This window comes from Myripristis murdjan, chromosome 16, assembly GCF_902150065.1.
Source record: "Myripristis murdjan chromosome 16, fMyrMur1.1, whole genome shotgun sequence".
In the NCBI taxonomy this organism is placed as follows: domain Eukaryota; kingdom Metazoa; phylum Chordata; class Actinopteri; order Holocentriformes; family Holocentridae; genus Myripristis; species Myripristis murdjan.
This window is the reverse complement of record NC_043995.1, coordinates 13,980,479-14,000,439: the sequence shown is the minus strand read 5'-3', so window position 1 is coordinate 14,000,439 and position 19,961 is coordinate 13,980,479. Positions and strand designations below refer to the sequence as shown.

The 19,961-nt window shown below is 41.9% G+C and overlaps 1 protein-coding gene across 3 annotated transcripts in view; it reads right to left on the bottom strand.

Annotated features, from left to right (window-relative positions):
- The window catches only part of LOC115373244 (PC3-like endoprotease variant B), a 173,905-nt gene that overhangs the window by 37,926 nt on the left and 116,018 nt on the right, over nucleotides 1-19,961 (bottom strand). For all 3 annotated transcript variants that reach the window (XM_030071531.1, XM_030071532.1, XM_030071533.1), the window contains one exon: nucleotides 18,957-19,070. In XM_030071531.1, the coding sequence (XP_029927391.1) occupies nucleotides 18,957-19,070 (114 nt within the window). The remainder of the gene's footprint in view (nucleotides 1-18,956; nucleotides 19,071-19,961) is intronic.

The window sequence follows — 19,961 nt, the reverse complement described above, 5'->3', positions numbered from 1 at the left end:
CACACAGACACACACACTCACAACCGCACGGAGCCTCACTGCTTTTACCTTACAGTGACGAAATAGCACATCTGAAAATAAATACACAGCCATAATTCCCACCTGCACTCAAGTTTGACTTTTTCCTGTCAATGTGTTATGAGACTCAGGTCAGCTATAAATTGCTCCCTGGCGGTGGAAGGCCTTATAAGATAGATTGAGAGAGAAAGAGAGAGAGAGAGCGAGGGAGAGAGGAGCTGTAACCTTGTCAGACAGTCGGTCCTGGAAGGTGTTGTCTGTTTCTGACCTGTCTCTCCAGGGGTTTGTATGAGCGACGCCGTGGCTAGCGGCCCTGATAATCTGAGAGATAAATCATCTTTTAGCCGCTCTCGAACAGCCTGACAGACAGAGAGGCCTAAGTACCTGGGAGGCTGGAAGAGGGACACTTTAAAATCTCCAGTGATCAGGAGTATTGCAGTGAAGAAAACAGTTAGCCGCCCCAAGCTCCCTGATATCACCCCCAAGTCTCTGGCTGCCATTTTGGCTGCGTCTCAAGGCGCTATTCCGGCTCTATCTCATGTCACCGTTCTGGCTGTCGTTCAATCCTCACGCTGGCTCCCGCTCAGCCTCCATTCTGGCTCCAGTTCAAGCTCCACATTGGCTGTGTTTTGGGGCTCCATTGTGGCTCTGTTTCAGCAAGCCTTCCCCCCCCCCCCCGCCCCCTTCAGTTTCAGCACCCCAGGTAGCTGGCCTCCTGCCCGGCCTGCAGATCAGTGGGAGATCCGGGCTCGGGCCTTTTGTTTGGGGTGGCATTTTGCCTTTGTTTTCCCATCTCGCCTGTAATCTAAACACCCAAAACATCTCATGCTTGACAAATCGGCCCGGAGATGAGGGAGCGGCGGAAGACAAACGGCTGGAAGCAGTTCAAACCCAGGCAGGACTGATGGTGTCCGACTGGGCCTGACCTCCCAAAGGTTAAAGACACGTTCACTTACAAAGCAATCAATTACCCAGGCCGTGTGGCCCCTTTTAACCGACCTCCCCTCCCTCCCTCCACACAGCCAGCGTTATTGATGAGGGTCCCAGTGTACGGCACACTCCAACCTGGAGTGTGTATTAGATTTCACAATTAAAATAAATCTTAAATTCCTGGTGTTTCTGCCTCCTTGAACCTCTCTCCTGCCTCATATCCTTTTTCTTTCTTCTTCCCTTCAACCCCTCCTCCCCCTCCTTGCCTCTCTCTCTGCTCTGCAGGTTGTTGTAGCAGGTTTGTTCTGGTAGTTGGGCTCCGTGGGCCCCGGCAGGCCCCTCAGCTGTTCCGCTGGGTTTGTAATTACCATTTCATTAAGAATGACAGTTTCGGGGGTTGAAGCACCATTTCATCCGGGTCTCACGGGAAAGGCGCTTGCCAAATTTCCAGCGTGAGCGGCAATTATCTCTCTTCGTGTCTGCAATTCACCATTTTGTACTTAGCGGCTTGACAACGGCTAGGAACATTTTGTTGGAGTAATAATGTGGCGGGGATATTTATACTGTAGCCCACTCCAGTTCAGCATTGTGAGCAGGCTGATTTGAGATATCAGGAGAGGGAGAAACAAACTAGAGGCAAACTTTGTGCACATATTGAAGGAGCGGTGTTATTACAATATGTTCTTGGCATTTGGTGTAACAGGATGTCTGAAATCTCACTTATAAACAGTATTCCTGTCCTGCCCTTTCAAATATTTTACGTTGGAACACTTTTATTTAGAAGGTCATTCTAAGTCTGCTCCCGCACTGTTTGTGCTTTTATATCTCTCAGAAACTTGGTACAAATTACAGTCTGTGATCACAGGAATGATTCTGACTGTCTGTCCCTAAGGTCTAGACTGAATAAGGCAAAAAGGGGCTTTCATGTTCTCTCCTCCCTCTTCATGGAACTCATGCAAAATGATGTGAAGCTGGAAGAGCTGGCCTGTCTTGGTTAGTTTCAAATGATTATGAAGGATCTTGAAGCAGCCTCAATACAGAGCTGCCTCTCTTTTATTCAGCCAAGATCCATGTGAACTTGTACCTTGCACCTATATGAGGTGGCTATTGAACGATGCCTTTTCAGCGCTATATAGCACATTTTGCACTTATTACGGCTGCAATAATGAAAACTGTCAAGGGCTGATTTTAAGTGACTGTGGTTTAGACTCAGCTGACTAATGTATGGCACAGCTAAGGCATAAGCAAGTAATTTACTGATTGAGTCTACATGGTTCTCATAGTCTGCAGGGCTTGCTAATAAATTGCTGAATCTCAACCATCCTCATTTTCCTAATTTCAATTATTGGCTATTGTAGTGTTAACCACCATATGATTTTGTCACTTTAGGCTCATGTTTGTTGCACATTTGCTCTGTTTAGTTGATTTAGTTGCTATGGTGTTTCTTTGGTGACCAAATAACAGCAAAAGAGACACTTGATCTCAGTGGGACTTATTTAGCTTGGCTGAATGAAAAGTAAATAAAGTATGTTATAATTTGCAGCTCTATCATGCAGCATCACAGCTACAATGCAATACTGCAAAGGACGCTAAACTCTGTAGTACCGCAGTATCCTGTTACAATAACTGTACTATACTTTTACAATATTACTTGCAACTCTTGCCAAGAGTTTCAAAATCAATCCAAACTTCACTGTGCATCATTATGTAAGAGTAGCACAGGAAATTCAGCCACTTTAGCTCTAAACATCTATAATTTTCAGACGATCTGCACGACCTTCATAATCTTTGAATGCCAATATTCTTATAATTGCCTTTGAAAAAGTGTTTGTGCTCACTAATGTACAGCACGCACGCACATGCTCATGTACCTGCATGCCTGAGTTCATGCTTGTGTGTTGGTGTGTACGTGTGTGTGCTCGTGAATGTCTGTGAAAGTGCATGTGTGTGTGCATCACATCAGAAATGGGAGACAGAAAGTGCGTGGGCCTGATTTGAGTGTGTGTGTGTGTGTGTGTGTGTGTGTGTGTGTGTGTGTGTGTGTATTTACTCCTCTCTAAAAAAGGAACAAAAAAAGATGGGGGAGGGCGAGGCTGTGTGAGTTATAGTGACATGACTCACGCGCTGTCTGCTGCTGGTGACTGGTGCAGCTCTTCTAATTGCGTGTCTGCACTGAATGATGGGATACTTAATTCCTACACATTCCACACAATTGCTTTTCAAACTGGCAGAGGCCTGGGGAGGCAGGGGAGGCTTTCTGCGGCCATATGGAGAGGGAAGCAGAGCCCAGGCTGAATAAATGGGAGCTTCCCGCCTCATCCCTGCACCAGACTGGCTGCTATACTGTACTGTAGCTGCAGATCGGCACAAGAAGCAGCAGAACTAATGAAACACACACACATAAATACACAGAGACACACACAGACACCATGCACGCTCATACAGTGAGATGGTGGAGTCACTTAAACACACTCCCACACACTCACATATAGTCTCACGCATTCACACTGACAAACAGACACAAACACATTTACGGTCACTACACATAAGCAAGCACACACAAACACACACACAAACACACGCTATCATATATCCTCTCTGATACACACAAGTAAACACACATACATGTACATTCACGCATGGACTCTCACACATGCATAACAAACACTTGGATGAGTTCTCCCACACGGACACAAACATGCACAATCTCAAACATTCTGTGCAAACGAGAAACACACACACTGTATTCTTGCACCCCAACAATTACACATATTTTCTCACATACACATACACACACGCACACACGCACGCACACACACACACACACACACACACACACACACACACACACACACACACACACACACACACCCCACACGGCTCTATAAAGTGTGTTGACAGTCCTGTCAGCTCATGGTAACACCATCAGGCTCCCTGCTGTCCTGTGAATGGGTCACTTCTTTTTCTCCTTCATCTCTCTTTTTATCGCTCTGTCAGATCGCTTGTTGTTTGTTGTGTCAATAATAACAATAGTGGACCAGTGGCACAACAGTTTATACGCATCATACAGCGGAGGAGTTTGGTTACACTGTGTTGCCAAACTCAGTGTAACCACCGGGTTTGGCATCTATTTTCAAGGGTTACCTGAAAATATAAATATTATTTATATTTTCAGGTACTCTGTGGATATCATACCGTGATTACGCCACAAACTTCTTTGCAATTTCCCTTTATTCATTTCAAGGAACATACTAGTGTTCTGTATGTTTTAGCCCATTCACAGACACGTTACACATCACACATACTTTACCTCCTGCGTTCCAGAGGATTTTTCCCAGACTTAGACTTCCAAAGACTTAACAGATCTACGTGTTTAGAAATGCAAGTGTAAAAGCTTTGATGAAATGGATACAGATGGAATCACTATCAGTTTAAATCAATGAGCAACTGAGTTTAGAAAAATTGACATTGACAAAATTGACAACTGAAATTTATACAGAAAAGTAGTGATTATTTTTTAAAGGTGTACTATGCAAAATATGTGAAAGGTGAGGACTCTCTTGACTCAACTGAAAAAAAAAAAAAGTGGAAAAAGCATGTTGTATATCATTGAGCTGGTCCACTGATCAAACAAAATGCTTATTCCACTTTTTTTTGTCAGCTGTGTCGAACTTAGTGACTGCACAGTATTACTACGCATAAATGATCATTAACCACAGTAGAAAAATGCTGATATCGGTAATGGCGCTCTTTTGTTGATATTGGTCAACCCGTAGTGTGAGCTACAACAGCTGCTAAAAGCCCTGTTCACTGATGTGACCCCAGAAACCCCCTGGCCCCTGCAGATGCCCAGAGCCCCCTGTGCAGTAAAAATAATGAGAGACAGACATATACATATAGAGGGAGAGAGAGAGAGAGAGAGAGAGAGAGAGAGAGAGAGAGAGAGAGAGAGAGAGGGAGAGAGAGAGAGAGAGACAGAGAGAGAGAGAGAGAGAGAGAGAGAGCTAATTCATTCAACAGCCAGGTCTTGTTTAGGCAAAGCAAGTAATGACTTTAATTGATCTTTATTAGCTCCAATTAGGGAGGGACACAGGGGGGAAAACAAGGTTGTGATTCCTGCAGAGAGATCAGAGATGAGGTGAGGGAGGTGAGAGGTAGTGAACGAAGGAGATAGGTGGACAGACAGAGCCAGAGAAAAAACATAGAAGGAACACAATAAAATAGCTAACAGCTATGATGTCAAATATACTGAGGTGTATTCCACACAGAGGAAATACATCTCAGTTTATTTCATACACCCTCAGTGTATGAAAAACACCAGGATCCTGGTTCTGTTAGACCTAAATGGAAGAGAACCTTATTAATGTCATTAGTAACACCTGTGTTTACCTGCTATTTCATGTATTCCAGAGGAACACTGGCAAAACTACATTTATGGTCATCGCCTTTCCAGAGGACAAAGGCAAAGGAAGTGGATACATCTGAAAAGTTGTTGAAGATCATCAAAGGCCAGTGGCCAGTTATATGCTCTCATGCTGTACGTTAACTTTCTAGACTGTTAACTCCTTCTTTGGTGCAAATGTAGTCCAAAATGATTTTTGGCTTCACGTCTTCTTTTGCTCAGAAATGCATCTTTGAGCTCCTCACACTGGCGTTGCCATCTTTTTGCCTCCAGTATGGTCAGTAGTCTCTTTGGCAGTTCCGTTTCAAGATGGAAGGATGTGAAGAAGCTGTTATGTGTTGCTATAATCTTACAGCTCTTAACTTCCACCCAGCACCACTTGCATGTCCTGACACTTGCTTGGTGCTCCTCTACAGGGTTTTACATGAATGTACATGTCCGATGCATGGCTAAATTTGGCATGAATTTCTGTCCATATTTTGATGCCATTCTTTCCAGACTGTTTGAGCATGTAATGGCATAAGGGACAGCGTCCTTGTCCACTATAATATAAGGATCAGGATTGTGCAGGGAGGTAGAATTTGCACTCAGTCGTCCTCTATATGTCTGATTGCAGTGAGTTTGTCTCTTTTTCATGCCGACAAGGTCTGGCATCACAACCATCAGACCAAATCACTCCAGATATTATGTGAAATGACTCCAGAGACATTGTTGTCCAAAAGACTGGACTTCTGTTCTTCTGTTCACTCCACAGACTGGCAGCAAGCACTCCTTGACTTGAACATCACAATTAATCCATCATGCATGTCCTTTACAACCAAAATGTGTTGATTTCCAATAGGAGATTCTTTGGCCCATCCACAAATGCATAGCCTTTGTGCAGCTAGTGCTTTGCATTATGTTCACTGGAATTATCCAACTTGTGCATAGAAAATACATGTGTCAGCCAACCCAGATGTTGTCAACATAGTAGAAAAAGTTTTGAAAAATATATTACATTTGAAATCAAATGTTTTATTAGTCATAAGAAGTTTCTCACACACATACACACAGACACACATAAACAGAGAAAAGTTAAAACAACAATGTTTATCATGAATAATTTCCACATTTACCTCCCTGGAGGGATTTTCACATCTGTCCTGCATCTGGCCAGCATTCAGAATGAGACCCAAGGTGAAGACAGTGCTCGCTGTCAACCTGCTTTGCACAAGAAAATAGGAAAATTCTGGTTCTTACTGCAGTTTTGCTCTGGCATCGATGGAAAAAAAAAGCACAACACCAGTGTGTGCCCCAACTCTGTTGGTTTGTGCAATGGCAGAGCAGACGTAATGTGCAGTGTATGTATACAACTTAGTCTAATTCAGTGACTTCTATTCATGATGAAACACAATTTTCTCTGTTGTTTGATGTATGAAGAGCTGAAATACCAATATGAGATTTAAACTTTAAGACTTTTTTGATTTTGGGCGCAGCGTTAGTGCAGAAACCAAGAATCAGACTGTGCTCACGCTCACCATTGCTGCCGATACTGTAACACATACAGGCTGTTAACTGGCTGTAAGTGGTAACCTCATCCTCCATCTCAGCCCCACCCCTCTCACTTCATCCACCCCCCAGTCTCCCTATCCAGCCCACCATCCAGCCCTTCCTCTCCCTGGCGCTGTGTTTGTGTTTCTAGGGGGAGCTGGCTGACCCCTGACCCTCCGGCTAATGAGAGCGATAACGAGGATTAAAAGGGGGCGACTGGAAGGTGTCTGAGAGTGGGGTTTAAACAATTACACTGGGCTGCCAACATGCCTTTCTTCATGACTCAGGAAATTACAGTCCCCCACCCCTCCCACTCTTTCAGTCTACACACAAAAGAAAGGGCTTATGGAAAATAATAAATTATCTCGGGGCCACATTAACTTGGATGTAAATCGCCGGGCAATTATGTTTTAATAGCCCTTTAAGAGAATGAGTAATTGGGGGTGACGCTGCTGGGGTTGATCAGGCTCACCCATCTCTCTCCCTCTGCGCCCACTGGAAGGGTCTGTGTATTGGTCAGCCTACAGTATGAGTGTGTGTGTGTGTGTGTGTGTGTGTGTGTGTGTGTGTGTGTGTGTGCTGACAGATTTAACCAGGTGTCACAGGTGTTTACTTAGGATTGTAATCCCTTTGCATGTGTCCTATGGGAGCATGCTGTAGGTCAGCCTCTATTTAGGCAACTGTTATTTTTTTGAAGTCCCACTTAGGTGCATCTGGTTGGTGAACTGCCTGAACCACATACGACCTCTGATTTTCCGTGCTATTTTCTTGTTTTCCGCAGGTTTTAGGGTGAAGTATTGTTGCTGAAATTGCTAATTTTGCCTGATGGTTTAGTCAGTTTTGAGATATTAACTCGCAGTTTCATAAGATGTAAGACAAATCATCAAACAGACATTTTCTCAAAAGGACATAATATTTCCTCTGTGTAGCTTGAATTCAGAGTGAAGCAGGCCTATATACTCTCATAGATGTATCAAAGAAGTTGGATAACTACTATTAATTTATATAACTGAGCCTTTTACATGAGAATCCATAAGTTCCCATTGTTTGTGTTTTTTTTATGTGATAATACTTGAGATCATTGTTTTTTTGTTTGTTTTTTTTTTGTTTGTTTTTTGTTTTTGCTGTTGCCTTTTTGTCTCCATCTAAGTGTTTATATCTGTGGTAATTTTCCACTGCACTCTTGGCTTTTCTGTTTATGTAGCTTGAATTTCTGTAGGTGGCGCTCTTCTCTTTGCCTGGTCTACCCAGTTCTTGTTGTATTTTTTCTTGACAAACCACTGTTTCAACTTGATGTACATCTTGTCCTGTACAATGGCCGAGGATTTTTCCTGATAAAGACCTACCAAACAACAAATGTAAAAACATTCATTCATGAACTGGTTATGGGCTGAATCACTTTGCTGTGACATCAATCGGTGATAATGAGTGCCAAGTAAAAATAAACAATTATTTAGATGAAAATATTGTGGGTTATTTATTCAATTAAAGGAAGAAATCTGTCAATTTTCATCTCGTTAGACCCACATGCTGCACCACCTGCATCAGCACGCGTCTGTGTGCTGTCTGTTTGTGTCTTCATTATATGTGAGTATTTGTGTGTGAGTCTGCATAAAAACGGGTGCATTGGATGAGACCCTCTTCAGCATCACCATCACCATCCACACACACACACACACACACACACACACACACACACTCCCTTGGCTTGTTCAGCAGCACACAGATAAATGAAGCAGGGCAGGTAAGTGTGACCCTGGTCAGCTCGATTGACCTCTGACCTTTAGCCCAGACACTGACCTGTGGTCGATTGGTGTGTGTGTGTGTGTGTGTGTGTGTGTGTGTGTGTGTGTATGTGTTTGTTTGACCGCAGTGGGGGAGTGTAGGTGGTGGTCGGGGGGTGTTGTGAGGTGGGGGGGTGTCATGATCTGTGTGAGGTGGGAAGAGATCACAACAGGCACAAGCAGGTGAGACGAAGTGCACCAAATGAGAGTGGAACAACAGAAGCAGCAGGGGAGGAGGAGAGACAAAAGTGAGAAAAAGAGAAACAGAAGATGGAAAGAAAAGAGAGAAAAGTAGTGATAGAGATCTAAAGCTAGAAAGAGTCTGCGAGACAACGAGGAAATAATCAAAATACTCCACAGGATGTCGGGCCTTACTGCAATGAACAAGCAAATGGTGGAATAAACCTATACTTATCTTGCCTTACTTTCATCTAAGGAGGAAGACAAACGGGGTAAGAAATTGATCAGATGAGCATCTGTTAGGCTTGGCAACAGTCACAAGTCTACGGAGACAGTTTTTAAACCCCATTTTTCAATCTCATCTCCATTACTGTCAACACGGCGCAGGCACTTAAAGGAGTGTTCCACAGTAAAAGAAGAAGGGGAAAAAATCCTTATATGCAAATGGAAGCTACTGCATTTCAGTACTTAACCCCCTTTGTGTTTCGTTGTAGATAAAGGTTCTCTCGTTGCTGCTGTTAAAGCACTTGACACTGACAATTTGCACAAACATTGAGCTCTCGTAATAGTAATGGAGCAAAAGAGTAAAAAGTTTTTCCTTTGATGCTACCTCTTGTTGTTTAAAAATTTAAGGGCTATCTCTATATCTCAGCTACAGAATCCTTAATACGTGCCCTTTACAGATACATACTAGGGTTTGACCAACATGGGTTTTTGAGACTGATGATATTTTGTACCACATTCAATCTTTTTTAAATTTGACAATTTTAATGCCAAAAAATTTTACAAGGATTTGGTGTAGTTCCATAGAATTGTATGGTGTACAACTAAATTTACATAATGGGAAATTAAAAATCTCCATTTTAACCCAGTAGTATTTATTTAACCACATCACATAATTTCCAAAAAAAAAAAAAAAAAAAAAAAAAAAAAACACCTCTTGAGTGATAAAGGAAAACTGGAAAATGTTCAAAGAAAACACAAATTAAATATATTTTATAGGTTTTATATGTGGTCAGGAAGGAACTCTCATTATATCAGAAGTGAACACTGACTACCTGATATCTGACATTTAATAAAAAATCGTATTGTTGTTAATAAAAAATAAATATAAGTGTGTATCCCACTTTCCCACAACCTTCTGTCCTCTGTGTTTCTGGCTGAGGCTCCTTTATTCCCTCCTGAGCTGCTCTGTCACCCATGTCGCCAGGGGACAAGGAGAACGTGGCGTTTTCCCCGGATCAAAAATTTACGAGCAATTAAAAGTCGGCCGACGCCCGGCATCCATCAGCCCTGCGTGCTGCTGCCAGGCTGGGCGAGGGGGACTCGCAGTAAACCACACACTATATACTTTTATATCTGTTTTCCCTCCAAAGAGGGAAGGTTATGGCAAAATTATGTTTTACGGTCCCCAGTTTCTGCCGCGATGTACACATCGTTCATGAAACAGCCTCGTTGGAGGTCAGAGCCCCCCGGAAGAGAGGCAGAGACATGAGGGTGTGTGTATGTGTGTGACTGTATGCCTTGATCTTGGTGTATTTTAGAACTAGGTGTATGTTTTTTAACCCATGACTGAAGGCTTTAACATAGCTGGCTCTCCTGTGGTCTATCAGTTACTGTGGGAAGAGTGACCTAATTATTCTGCTGTTTATTAGTGCAGATCTCTGATTTATCTTCCTGTGCTGATGTCATTTCACAACTGTGTGTTCCTCCTCAATGATACAGTCTTATAAACATACTGTAAATGCACACAGTTGTATCTGTAAATGCACACACACACACACCCCCTCGTGCACAATGATCCATTGCGACACACCTAATACACAAAAAGCACACGAACCCTCATACATCAACACAGTCACTCTTTCACTTTTTCTGGCTGCTTGCGACAGGCCCAGACTCATTTGCATCCTTAATTGTGTTGTAATGTACTTTTAATTTGAAAATGGAGGCAATTAATTATTTTGATATGGAACAAAATGCCGCAAATGTAAACATTCTAATAGTTCTCGGCGAACAGAGCATCATTTTTCAAAAGAGGGATTGAATCTTATCTCATTTTTTAATGCCAGAGCAGTTTTTTTTAAAGATACCATTTCACCACTCATGCATTCTCCTTGATATTCACTTTGTCTTTGCAGAGAGGGCAGTGTTTCTTTGATCTATTTCTCTGCTGTTATTTTCCATCTAAATCTTCCACAGGATAATCACTGTAGTTTCACCTATGCTATCAGAAGAGATTAAATGAAATTAAGCCTGTTTGGACGTTCTGCTTCGTCTCTGCACACCATCCCTCCGGTGCACGCCGCAAACGCCAGACTCTCTACGGTCTATTTCTGGGTCAGAGAGGCTTCAAGTGGAGATGTGAATCAGAGATTAATTTTTTCTCCACCAACCGCGTGATCAATAGGTGTCAGTGTTCAAAGGATACGGAGCAAGGAAAAGGAGAGGAGAGGAGAGGAGAAGAGAAGAGAGGAAGGGAGGATCCATTTGTATGAGTCCTGGAAAAACTGACAGTTTCACTCCCTCAACCTGATAAACTCACCACAGAGAAGAACAGGATGGATGCGTGTTATTTTTTCCTCTTTTTTTGCCCATCTCCATCACCTTTTCTCCTTCCTCTCTCTCACACATACACACACACAAACATATTTTCTGTCCTCTTATATCTCTATACCTCCAACCCCCCAACCCAGACCCTATCTCGATCGCTCTTTCTCTCTCTCTCTCTCTCTCTCTCTCTCTCTCTCTCTCTCTCTCTCTCTCTCTCTCTCTCCCGTTCTCTCTTCTCTCATGCTCCCGAGGGTGCAAAGAGCTCGCTGACATCACAGCCGGCCTGGCAACAGCCTATAAATTATGAGTGACAAGTCTTTGGACCAATAAAAGCACTGCCATATTTCATGCACAGTAAATCTGATTGCAGATTGCTCTGGCGTGTGGCGGCTGACATGTTTATTGTCGCCATGGCGTTGCAAGCACGGGGTGGTGTTGGGTGGGGGTCGCTTCCTAAGACCAGAATTTCTAAAGCTCCCAGTCTACATGGAGGTCAAACAGATGGGAACCCTAGGATGCGGGCAACCCCATCCACCCGACCCAAACCTCCCCCTCCAATCCCCAAAACACACACATACACACGCATCAATCTGACACCCCGCAACTCATCGAGCATCTCCAAGGCAGGCATTCCCCCCCCGATTTTCTACAAAGCCACGCAGTTGCTCCTTTCACTGCAACCATCTGTCCCCAATCCACTCATGTTCCCTATGAAACTTTTGGTGGTTATATGCAAGATCGCTGTTGTTTTGCTGTTGTTTCTTTGTCTCCAACTTTGGTGTTAAGTGTTCAATGCCGTGGCGTTTCCTTACCGCACTTCCCAGCGATCACTAATCAGTCAATCAAACCAGAACTGTGACCTCTTTCTCTTTGTAATCTCTGTTAATGAAGTTTGGATTTGTGCAGGTGGCGCTCCTTTCTTTGTGCATTCAGCTAAGAATCATATTGGGATGATAAAGTGAGTTTGGGATATTGTGACACACTATTATGGTGGTAAACTGATGATAATAATTCCATTTTTTTAAAACTCTGAAAAAATTGGGCATGAAACATTTTTAAAAATAAAAGAACAATTGGATCATTGAGCAGCAACAGCTGCCATGACTGAATATAAACTTACTCTTGGTTTTAACATGTGTTTCGGGTGATCTGAAGACTCACTGTGGTTCACACTTGTCTTTATCATGCATCCCAAAGTGTCTTAGCTGACCACTTGTGTTCGGATTTCATTACTGTCTACAGCACTTCATTAGCTTGGTCCTTGTTGGACATGCATCAGGACTCAGTGTTTACACTACAGATGGTATGTTTGTCAAATGTGTCCCAGACCAGCTCAGCGATTTGCGTGACTGGATCACAATGTGTCTTTGCAGTCATTTACATTGTGTTCATGCTGTCCACTTGTGATCCAATCACCCCGAAATGCATGTTAAAACCAAGTGTAAACAGGGTCATAATGTTGTGTGATACGGTCGAATTCAGTATCATGATGCTCATAATGATTTTCTTCAGCATCATTATATATCACAAAATAACTCATTTATGCAAAATCACATGTTAAATATAAAATTTATGTTCATCCCACTGAACCCAAGGACAGTGTTAGGTGTGATGGGAAATAAAACTCAAATTCAAATAAAATTCCTCAAAAAACAAATTGAAAACATAATACACATCACTCCCTGTGTGCTCAAGGACTTTTTCAAAGCAAAGAGTTACCATACCATAGTGTTTCAAACAGTGAATACAGTAGGTTTCATGAACTGGTTATACCTTCAGTCACTACTGTGTGATATCATCCAGTACTGATATGTACATTTATCTGTATGAAAAAATTGCATGTTACTGCTTTAAAAGTCCACAATGAAAAATTATCACGGGTAAAAAGAGGACACCTTAGATTCAGTGAACAAAAAATGTGGAATAAGCACATAATTTCTCAGAAAATTAAACATCATTGCTTAGATCCACCTTTGGTACCTTTAAGAACGTGCCTTTCAGAAGATCTGATGAAATATACGACAGTCTACTCCAAATCAGACAGCTGTCACACATACACCTACACCTTTTTCTTTGTTTGGACTCCATGACAAAACGTGAGTGGTACATTTCTTACTTTCTCTGTACAGCTGAGGTGGATTTCCTTTTTATCCCTTCCGTCTTTCCTACCCTCCTCTCCTACTTTCACTCTCCCTTCTTCCCATCACTAACCTCACATAACCTAAGCATTCCGCGTTATCTTCAATTTTCTTAAACACGGATCCTCTCATTAGAGATATCATATCTAATCTTTAATGTATTGTAACAACCTCATTGAGGGTAAGTGACCCTGTGCTCGTTGCACTGTCTAGTCGGTCCTTCCTCGCCCATGCAATAAACCATTCTTCATAATTAGTGTGGCCGCTTCAGTATGATCAGGGCATTACAAGTCCTCTGCCACAGCCCCTAAATGGACAGATTTCAGCAGACGCCCGCTGGTGTGATCAGCATCATTATATTTTAATTAATCCATTCTTCTCACAGCAACACAGTAATTACAATCTATTTTATGGCATGGCATACTGCGAAAGAGGGAATGGAGGAGAGAAATAAGAGGCGAGTGAGCGGGAATAAGAGAGAGAAAAGGGAAAAGAAGGGGAGAGGAAGGTCGGGGAGGGGGGTGGTGAAGTGCACGTATAAATAGAGAGGTGAGGACGACGAGTTACAGCCAGAATGAGAGGAGGAAATCTTAATGGGAGAGATACACAGAGAGAGTGAGAGAGGAGAGAGAGAGAGAGAGGGAGGGAGAGAGAGAGAGGGAGAACAGTGGAAAAGCATCACAAACGCTATGACTGATTACAGCTATGTCATCGCCCGGCTGACATTGTAAAAGCGTTGTAAAAGCATTGTAAAAGCGTTTATACGATGTCTGGAGGAGAACAGGACTGGTAACATCTCTCTCTCTCTCTCTCTCTCTCTCTCTCTCTCTCTCTCTCTCCCCCTCCCTCTCTCCCTCTCTGATTCACACTTCATACATTAAGAGGGAGCAGGGGGAAGCTCCATTTCCTTCGGTCCTGCTTTGTATAAATCAGGACAGGTATGGATACCCAGACATGCCGGGGGTGTGATAATAACATTAAAGGATTACAATGACACTCCTCCTCGGACAAGATCACTTGTCTCAACTGTCATAAAGCAGACTTTGCAGGCTGGGGCGGTTTACATGAGGAGAGTGTGGGTGTGTATGCACGTGCTGTTCAGTATAAAGAACAGAAAGATCACTTGGTTGCTTAAAATTGTAGTAAATAACATAATTCATCTGATTACTCCAGTTTAATACATACACACAGTTTAATACAGCTCATTACTTTCAGATCTTTTCAGATTATTTTGCCTTCAAAATATGAATTTAGAGAAGCATTTTTTTTTTTTTTTTTTTTTGTAATTGAACAGCTCTGACCTCCAGGAGTCCTTGAGGGGGTTCCAGGGTTCCCCAGCAAAATCACGAATGGTTGTATTTCACAACCATTTAATTTACTAGAAATTACCCCATTTAGAGATGTATAAGAGTGACTACTGTCATCATAGGCATCGCTTTCACTGCTATTATCTCCCCATGTAAAGTGAAGACAGGGAGAGAACTCAATACTAAATCACTAACAACAGAAATCTCCACAATCCTCAGGGATCTGTGACATGAAAGCATTTAAGACATCATTTACAACCCACGTATATGCAATAAACAATAATAAATACAGCAGAATTACTATATTTGGCATACTGGGCCTATCAGCCTAAACAATTTTTGTGTACACTCTGGTGTAATTTCAGCGGGGATGGGGGGACATGCCCCCCACTCTTTTCAAAATCCCATGCAATCTGCTGCTGACTGTGCTCCAAAAAACTGCCACGGACACGGACATCCTGCCTGTGTGGCTGTACAGTGCCCACTGTTGTACAGTTTACCCAGCGCTCTGATGTATTTTTGTTTGGATTTTCTCTTAGCGGCACTCGTTCATTTGTCTGTTCGGTCATTAATAGTGTTCTAGTGATGCTGATGATGATGATGGTTCCCTCAGCAGATTTGCGGTGTATTTTTTTCTATTGGGTTTTTTGAAAATTCAAACATAACCTCTGTCACAAAGGCTTATGATACTTACATGTTTTTTGTTTTGTTTTTTTTTCAACACAATGACTTCCACGAATCAAATGACATTTTTTGATGTTTGAACCACACGCACAATTAGTGAAAGATAACATTAGGCTAAAACAAACTACAATTGATCATGTTCTGCAGACGTGCATGCACCACTGTAAATGTTCCTCCCGCATTCTACTAGCTAAGTTAATTAGCTGTCAGATGTTAAAAATGCATAAAAGTTTGAAAGAAGTGTGAACAAACAGGAGATACAGCTACAGAGCAGAGCAGAGTCAACATTTTCAATGTAATGATGTGAAATTATTCCGACACCCGTTGCTGTTTCAGTGTAGCTACTCTTTTAAAGCACTGTAAAAAACGGTGTAATTTAACATCATTGAACAAAATGTCAAACTCTCTTAAGCATATATTAACCACAGGCCTCACAGTTCACAGGTGTGTGTCCAGCTACACAAAAGGAAATTTCAGAAATAGTCAGTTTTTTCCATCCAGTGGCTGAATTAGATTTACTAGACAGACTAGAGTACTACAAACTGCTACTCTAGTACATGTACTGTTACTGTGCTGATAGTACTACTGTAAAAATCTACTGAAGTAAAAGTAAAGGCAGATCATTTTACATGCACTTGGAGTAATAGTTAATGAGTTACTTTTTCAAAAGTAGTGAGGGTTATTCTAAATCTCCCCATGAGAGCTCACTTTGACCCGTCACTTTCTGAGCCCTGGGTGGCTGAAAGTGCAGGATTGAGTCTCTCAGAACGAGCTGTGTGTGGTGCTGTCCCTCAGTGCCAAACTAATAATTTCATCCAGGTGAGGGTTCCTCCCAGGTTTAAGAGTGATGTGGGGAAGGACACGTTTCTGTTCACAGAGGTAAATGTGTGGAATAGATTGCCAGGAAATGTTAAAATCATAAGCAGCTCGGCGTTGACGTTTAAGAACTGGCTCAGAGGTTATTTACAGCAGGTTATTATGTCTGATAATACGGTGCATTTTTCTTTATTTTATTTCTTGGTTTTGTATTGTAACTATTTTGTATAGACACAAACTTGTATATAATCTGTTGAGGGGCTGTGATGCAATGGCCAGGCATTGTCCGACGAAGCATGAGGTTGTGACTGATGTTGTAAACTGAGTAAACTGAGTGGCAGTGTTAGTACAATTGCATTGCATTGTAATGTACTTTTGTTTTGAATAATGTTTTTGTGTCATTCTTGCCATGTCCGAGCTGCCGTCGTGACCTGTGCCCTGTACACTCCTTTCCCCAAAGGCACCACAATGAAAATAAGCCTCAGGGCTTTCTTGTGTTATCCTGATCTTTATTTTTCTGTAAGCACTCACTGCTGTGGCATGGCTGATGTTTGTTTTTAAATGAAATTGTCAAATAAAATCAACCAATCAATCAATTCATCAATTATGGAGAATTCTCTAGCAAAAGTAAATGTCCTGTATTCTAAATTTCACTTAAGTAAAGTATAGAAGTCTTAAAAATAAAATGTACTTAACTACTAATTTTGAAGATTGGTCTTTCTCTGTTAATGCATTTCAATTTTTCTAAAGTATATTAATGTTGTGGCTCCATACGCTGTTAATTAGTTTACACTCTAGCAGTTATGTCAGTCATGTCTGGCATGTAAAAGTTTGTTCTGCAAAGTAACTAGAAACTACAGCCATCAGACAAGTGCTGTGCAGCAAAAAGTTAAAAATTGAAAGTGAAAGTGAAAGTGTGTACTCATGTAAACTGCCAGCACCACAAAACTGTACCTAAGTGTAGTTCTTGAAATAAGTATGCTTTGTATGTAACCAGGAAATTACAACAAAATACTCAACCATCAATTAGAGCACATTAGGTCAACAACACTTTAATTGATGTGTTTACCAACACTGATTCTTGCATGTCTTTTGAATGTGGGAGGAAACTGGAACACCCGGAGGAAAGCCACACAGACACAAGGAGAACATGTAAACTCCACACAGACAGAGCTGCAGCTGGGAAACTGACCCTGGCCCTTCTTGCTGTGAGGCCACAGAGTTTCCACCGAGCCACCGTGCTGCCCGTGTCGCACTCATAAAGGATGTTGCACATTTGTGGTATTTTATCCAACACAATATACATTACAAATCAACATATATTGTGTTGAAAACAAAGACATGTTACAAATGAAATCCTTTTTAAGAGCGCACATTCATCTTGAAAAAATCTGCCAGTCATGATGAGAGCCTTTCTTTGTTGTGTTTGTTTAAAAGCTGTTACCAAGAGTATTTTATTCATATGTGTGTGTGCGTGTGAGTGTGTGTACTGTACATTAGTGAGAGGGTTGTGTGTGTCTATTTGTATGTTTGTGACTGCACAGGGTGTGTATGATATAAAGATTTCTCTTGGCTCATCTCTCAAATAAGTTATGGCTTTCATCATGTAAATCACTAACTTTAAAGAGGATTGTTATAAGTTTTAATTAGAAAAGTCAGCTTTAGATGTCTTTACAGACACCCTTCACATAAAAATGAGTTTTTCTTGTGTTTATTCCAAAAAAAAAAACCCCAAAAAACTACTACAGATGAGTAGCAGACATGGACATCCTGCCTATGCAGTTTGATGATAGATTCTGTTCCACGCTTCCTTCCTTTTGCTCAGTGAATGAGTTCATAAAAATGAAACACCAACAGCAGCAGTTAAATTTAATGTCTTCGGAGAAAGGATGAAAAGAAAGAAAGGAAATGTGAGTTGAATGATTAGAAGGCTATTCTGTAATTTAGACCAGGATGGTAATATTTTCTGACTAGACCTGTTGATGATAGGCTCACGTTGACTGAGCCAACATTGACACACTTGTGCTAGCTAACCTTGTTAATATTACTAACGTTGACTGGCGAGTGGAATCATCACCAATCTGTCACATATTGCCAGAGGGGGAAAAAGCGATTGGACAAACTAAATATTTAAGTTAGTTGTAAAACAGCATGATTTTTCTATTAACCTATGTGATTTGGAAATTTAAACCGCAGCAAGTATCCGTCAACCGTGTATGAAAAAACAGAGTCTCTCTCGCTGCTAGGTTGCTCTAACGTTAGAAACACACAGCACGGGCTCAACAGGATAACTCCACTCTGCTTTCATATCAGAGATCAGATGAGGACGAGGCGCCTATGGGAGACAAGGAGGGCGAGGCAGGAGGAAGCAGCACCGAGCTGCAGGTTGGCCCTCATCCACCAGACCCTCTATTTTGTTTTGCCTGTCTGGGTTTTTTATAGTAAGGACAACAGTTTATAGTTGCCAACAATTTCTAATACACTCATCAAGTTACATACCACCTACCTGTTTGGTTGTGTGTAAGCATGTGCAGTATTGATACATGTTATTGTGGGTGTACAGTGTGAACTACTGCACCTTAACGGACCATAATGCAGCATCATATCACAGTACCTGTGGTGAACATGGTATCCTGCTGCGTTGATGCTCCATCCTGACTCTTTGGGGTCGGGGATCTTGGCTGTGTTGGCAATCAGATGCTGAACGTCCCTCCATGTCAGCTCAGGGCTGAGGCAAGAGACATAAAACAGAATATCATCAAACGCATCCTTCCTCGGACCTTGTTCTACACCAACTCAAACCACCAAGGAAACACTTCAAATCTGTATGATACTCTGAAAAGAAACCTATAGGGAGGTGTGCTCTAGTCTTGAGTCGAAAGAAGGTGGGGGATGGCTGTTTTATAGGACTTACAGCACATTTGTCAGGCATGCATGCAAGGCAAACACTAATGCTGGGGTTCACTGATATATAAAGTGAGCGTGTGCTGCCGTGACACACCGCCATACCTTTTACCATAGGTCCTCTACAAATAAAAGAATCTGTTTAAGTCAAGCTTTGAGTTTTAATAATGGTGTCGCTGAAAAACTGAGAATCCAACAAAGAATATTTGAGACTTTAACAAAAGAGCCTAGAGAGTCGAATGTAGAAAAAGTCTTCTTTTTAATCCCAGGCAGGGGAATTCTAATAGAGCGGACTCAAGTGTCATGTCAAGCAATATACTAATGGAATCCAATTAAGACCTTTAAACTGCGCAGAGAGCTGGAGGATATTAGCTCAGTTTTCTATAACAAAAGACCAAAGGGTCGTCAACGAGGGCTTTTTCAGGAAATAAAAAGCATAAAGGAAATTGGGTTTTTCTCCTTTATCCACTCATTATTGCTCGCTAAGAAAATGACTTGAATGGAGTATATGAAAACGGCTCGGCCACCCCATTCTGAACAGCTTTTTCCCTCTCTGAGTAGAAATGTCTCTACCGTCAGCCTCAACAACTGTCTATGGACTGTCATTTCTCCTTTACTGAGGTACAACAATGGCAATTAAAGGTGTGCAATACAGTTTGACTGATCTCTCTCACACCCTTAAAGACATCTCTTCTTTATGCTGGCTGCTACTTAT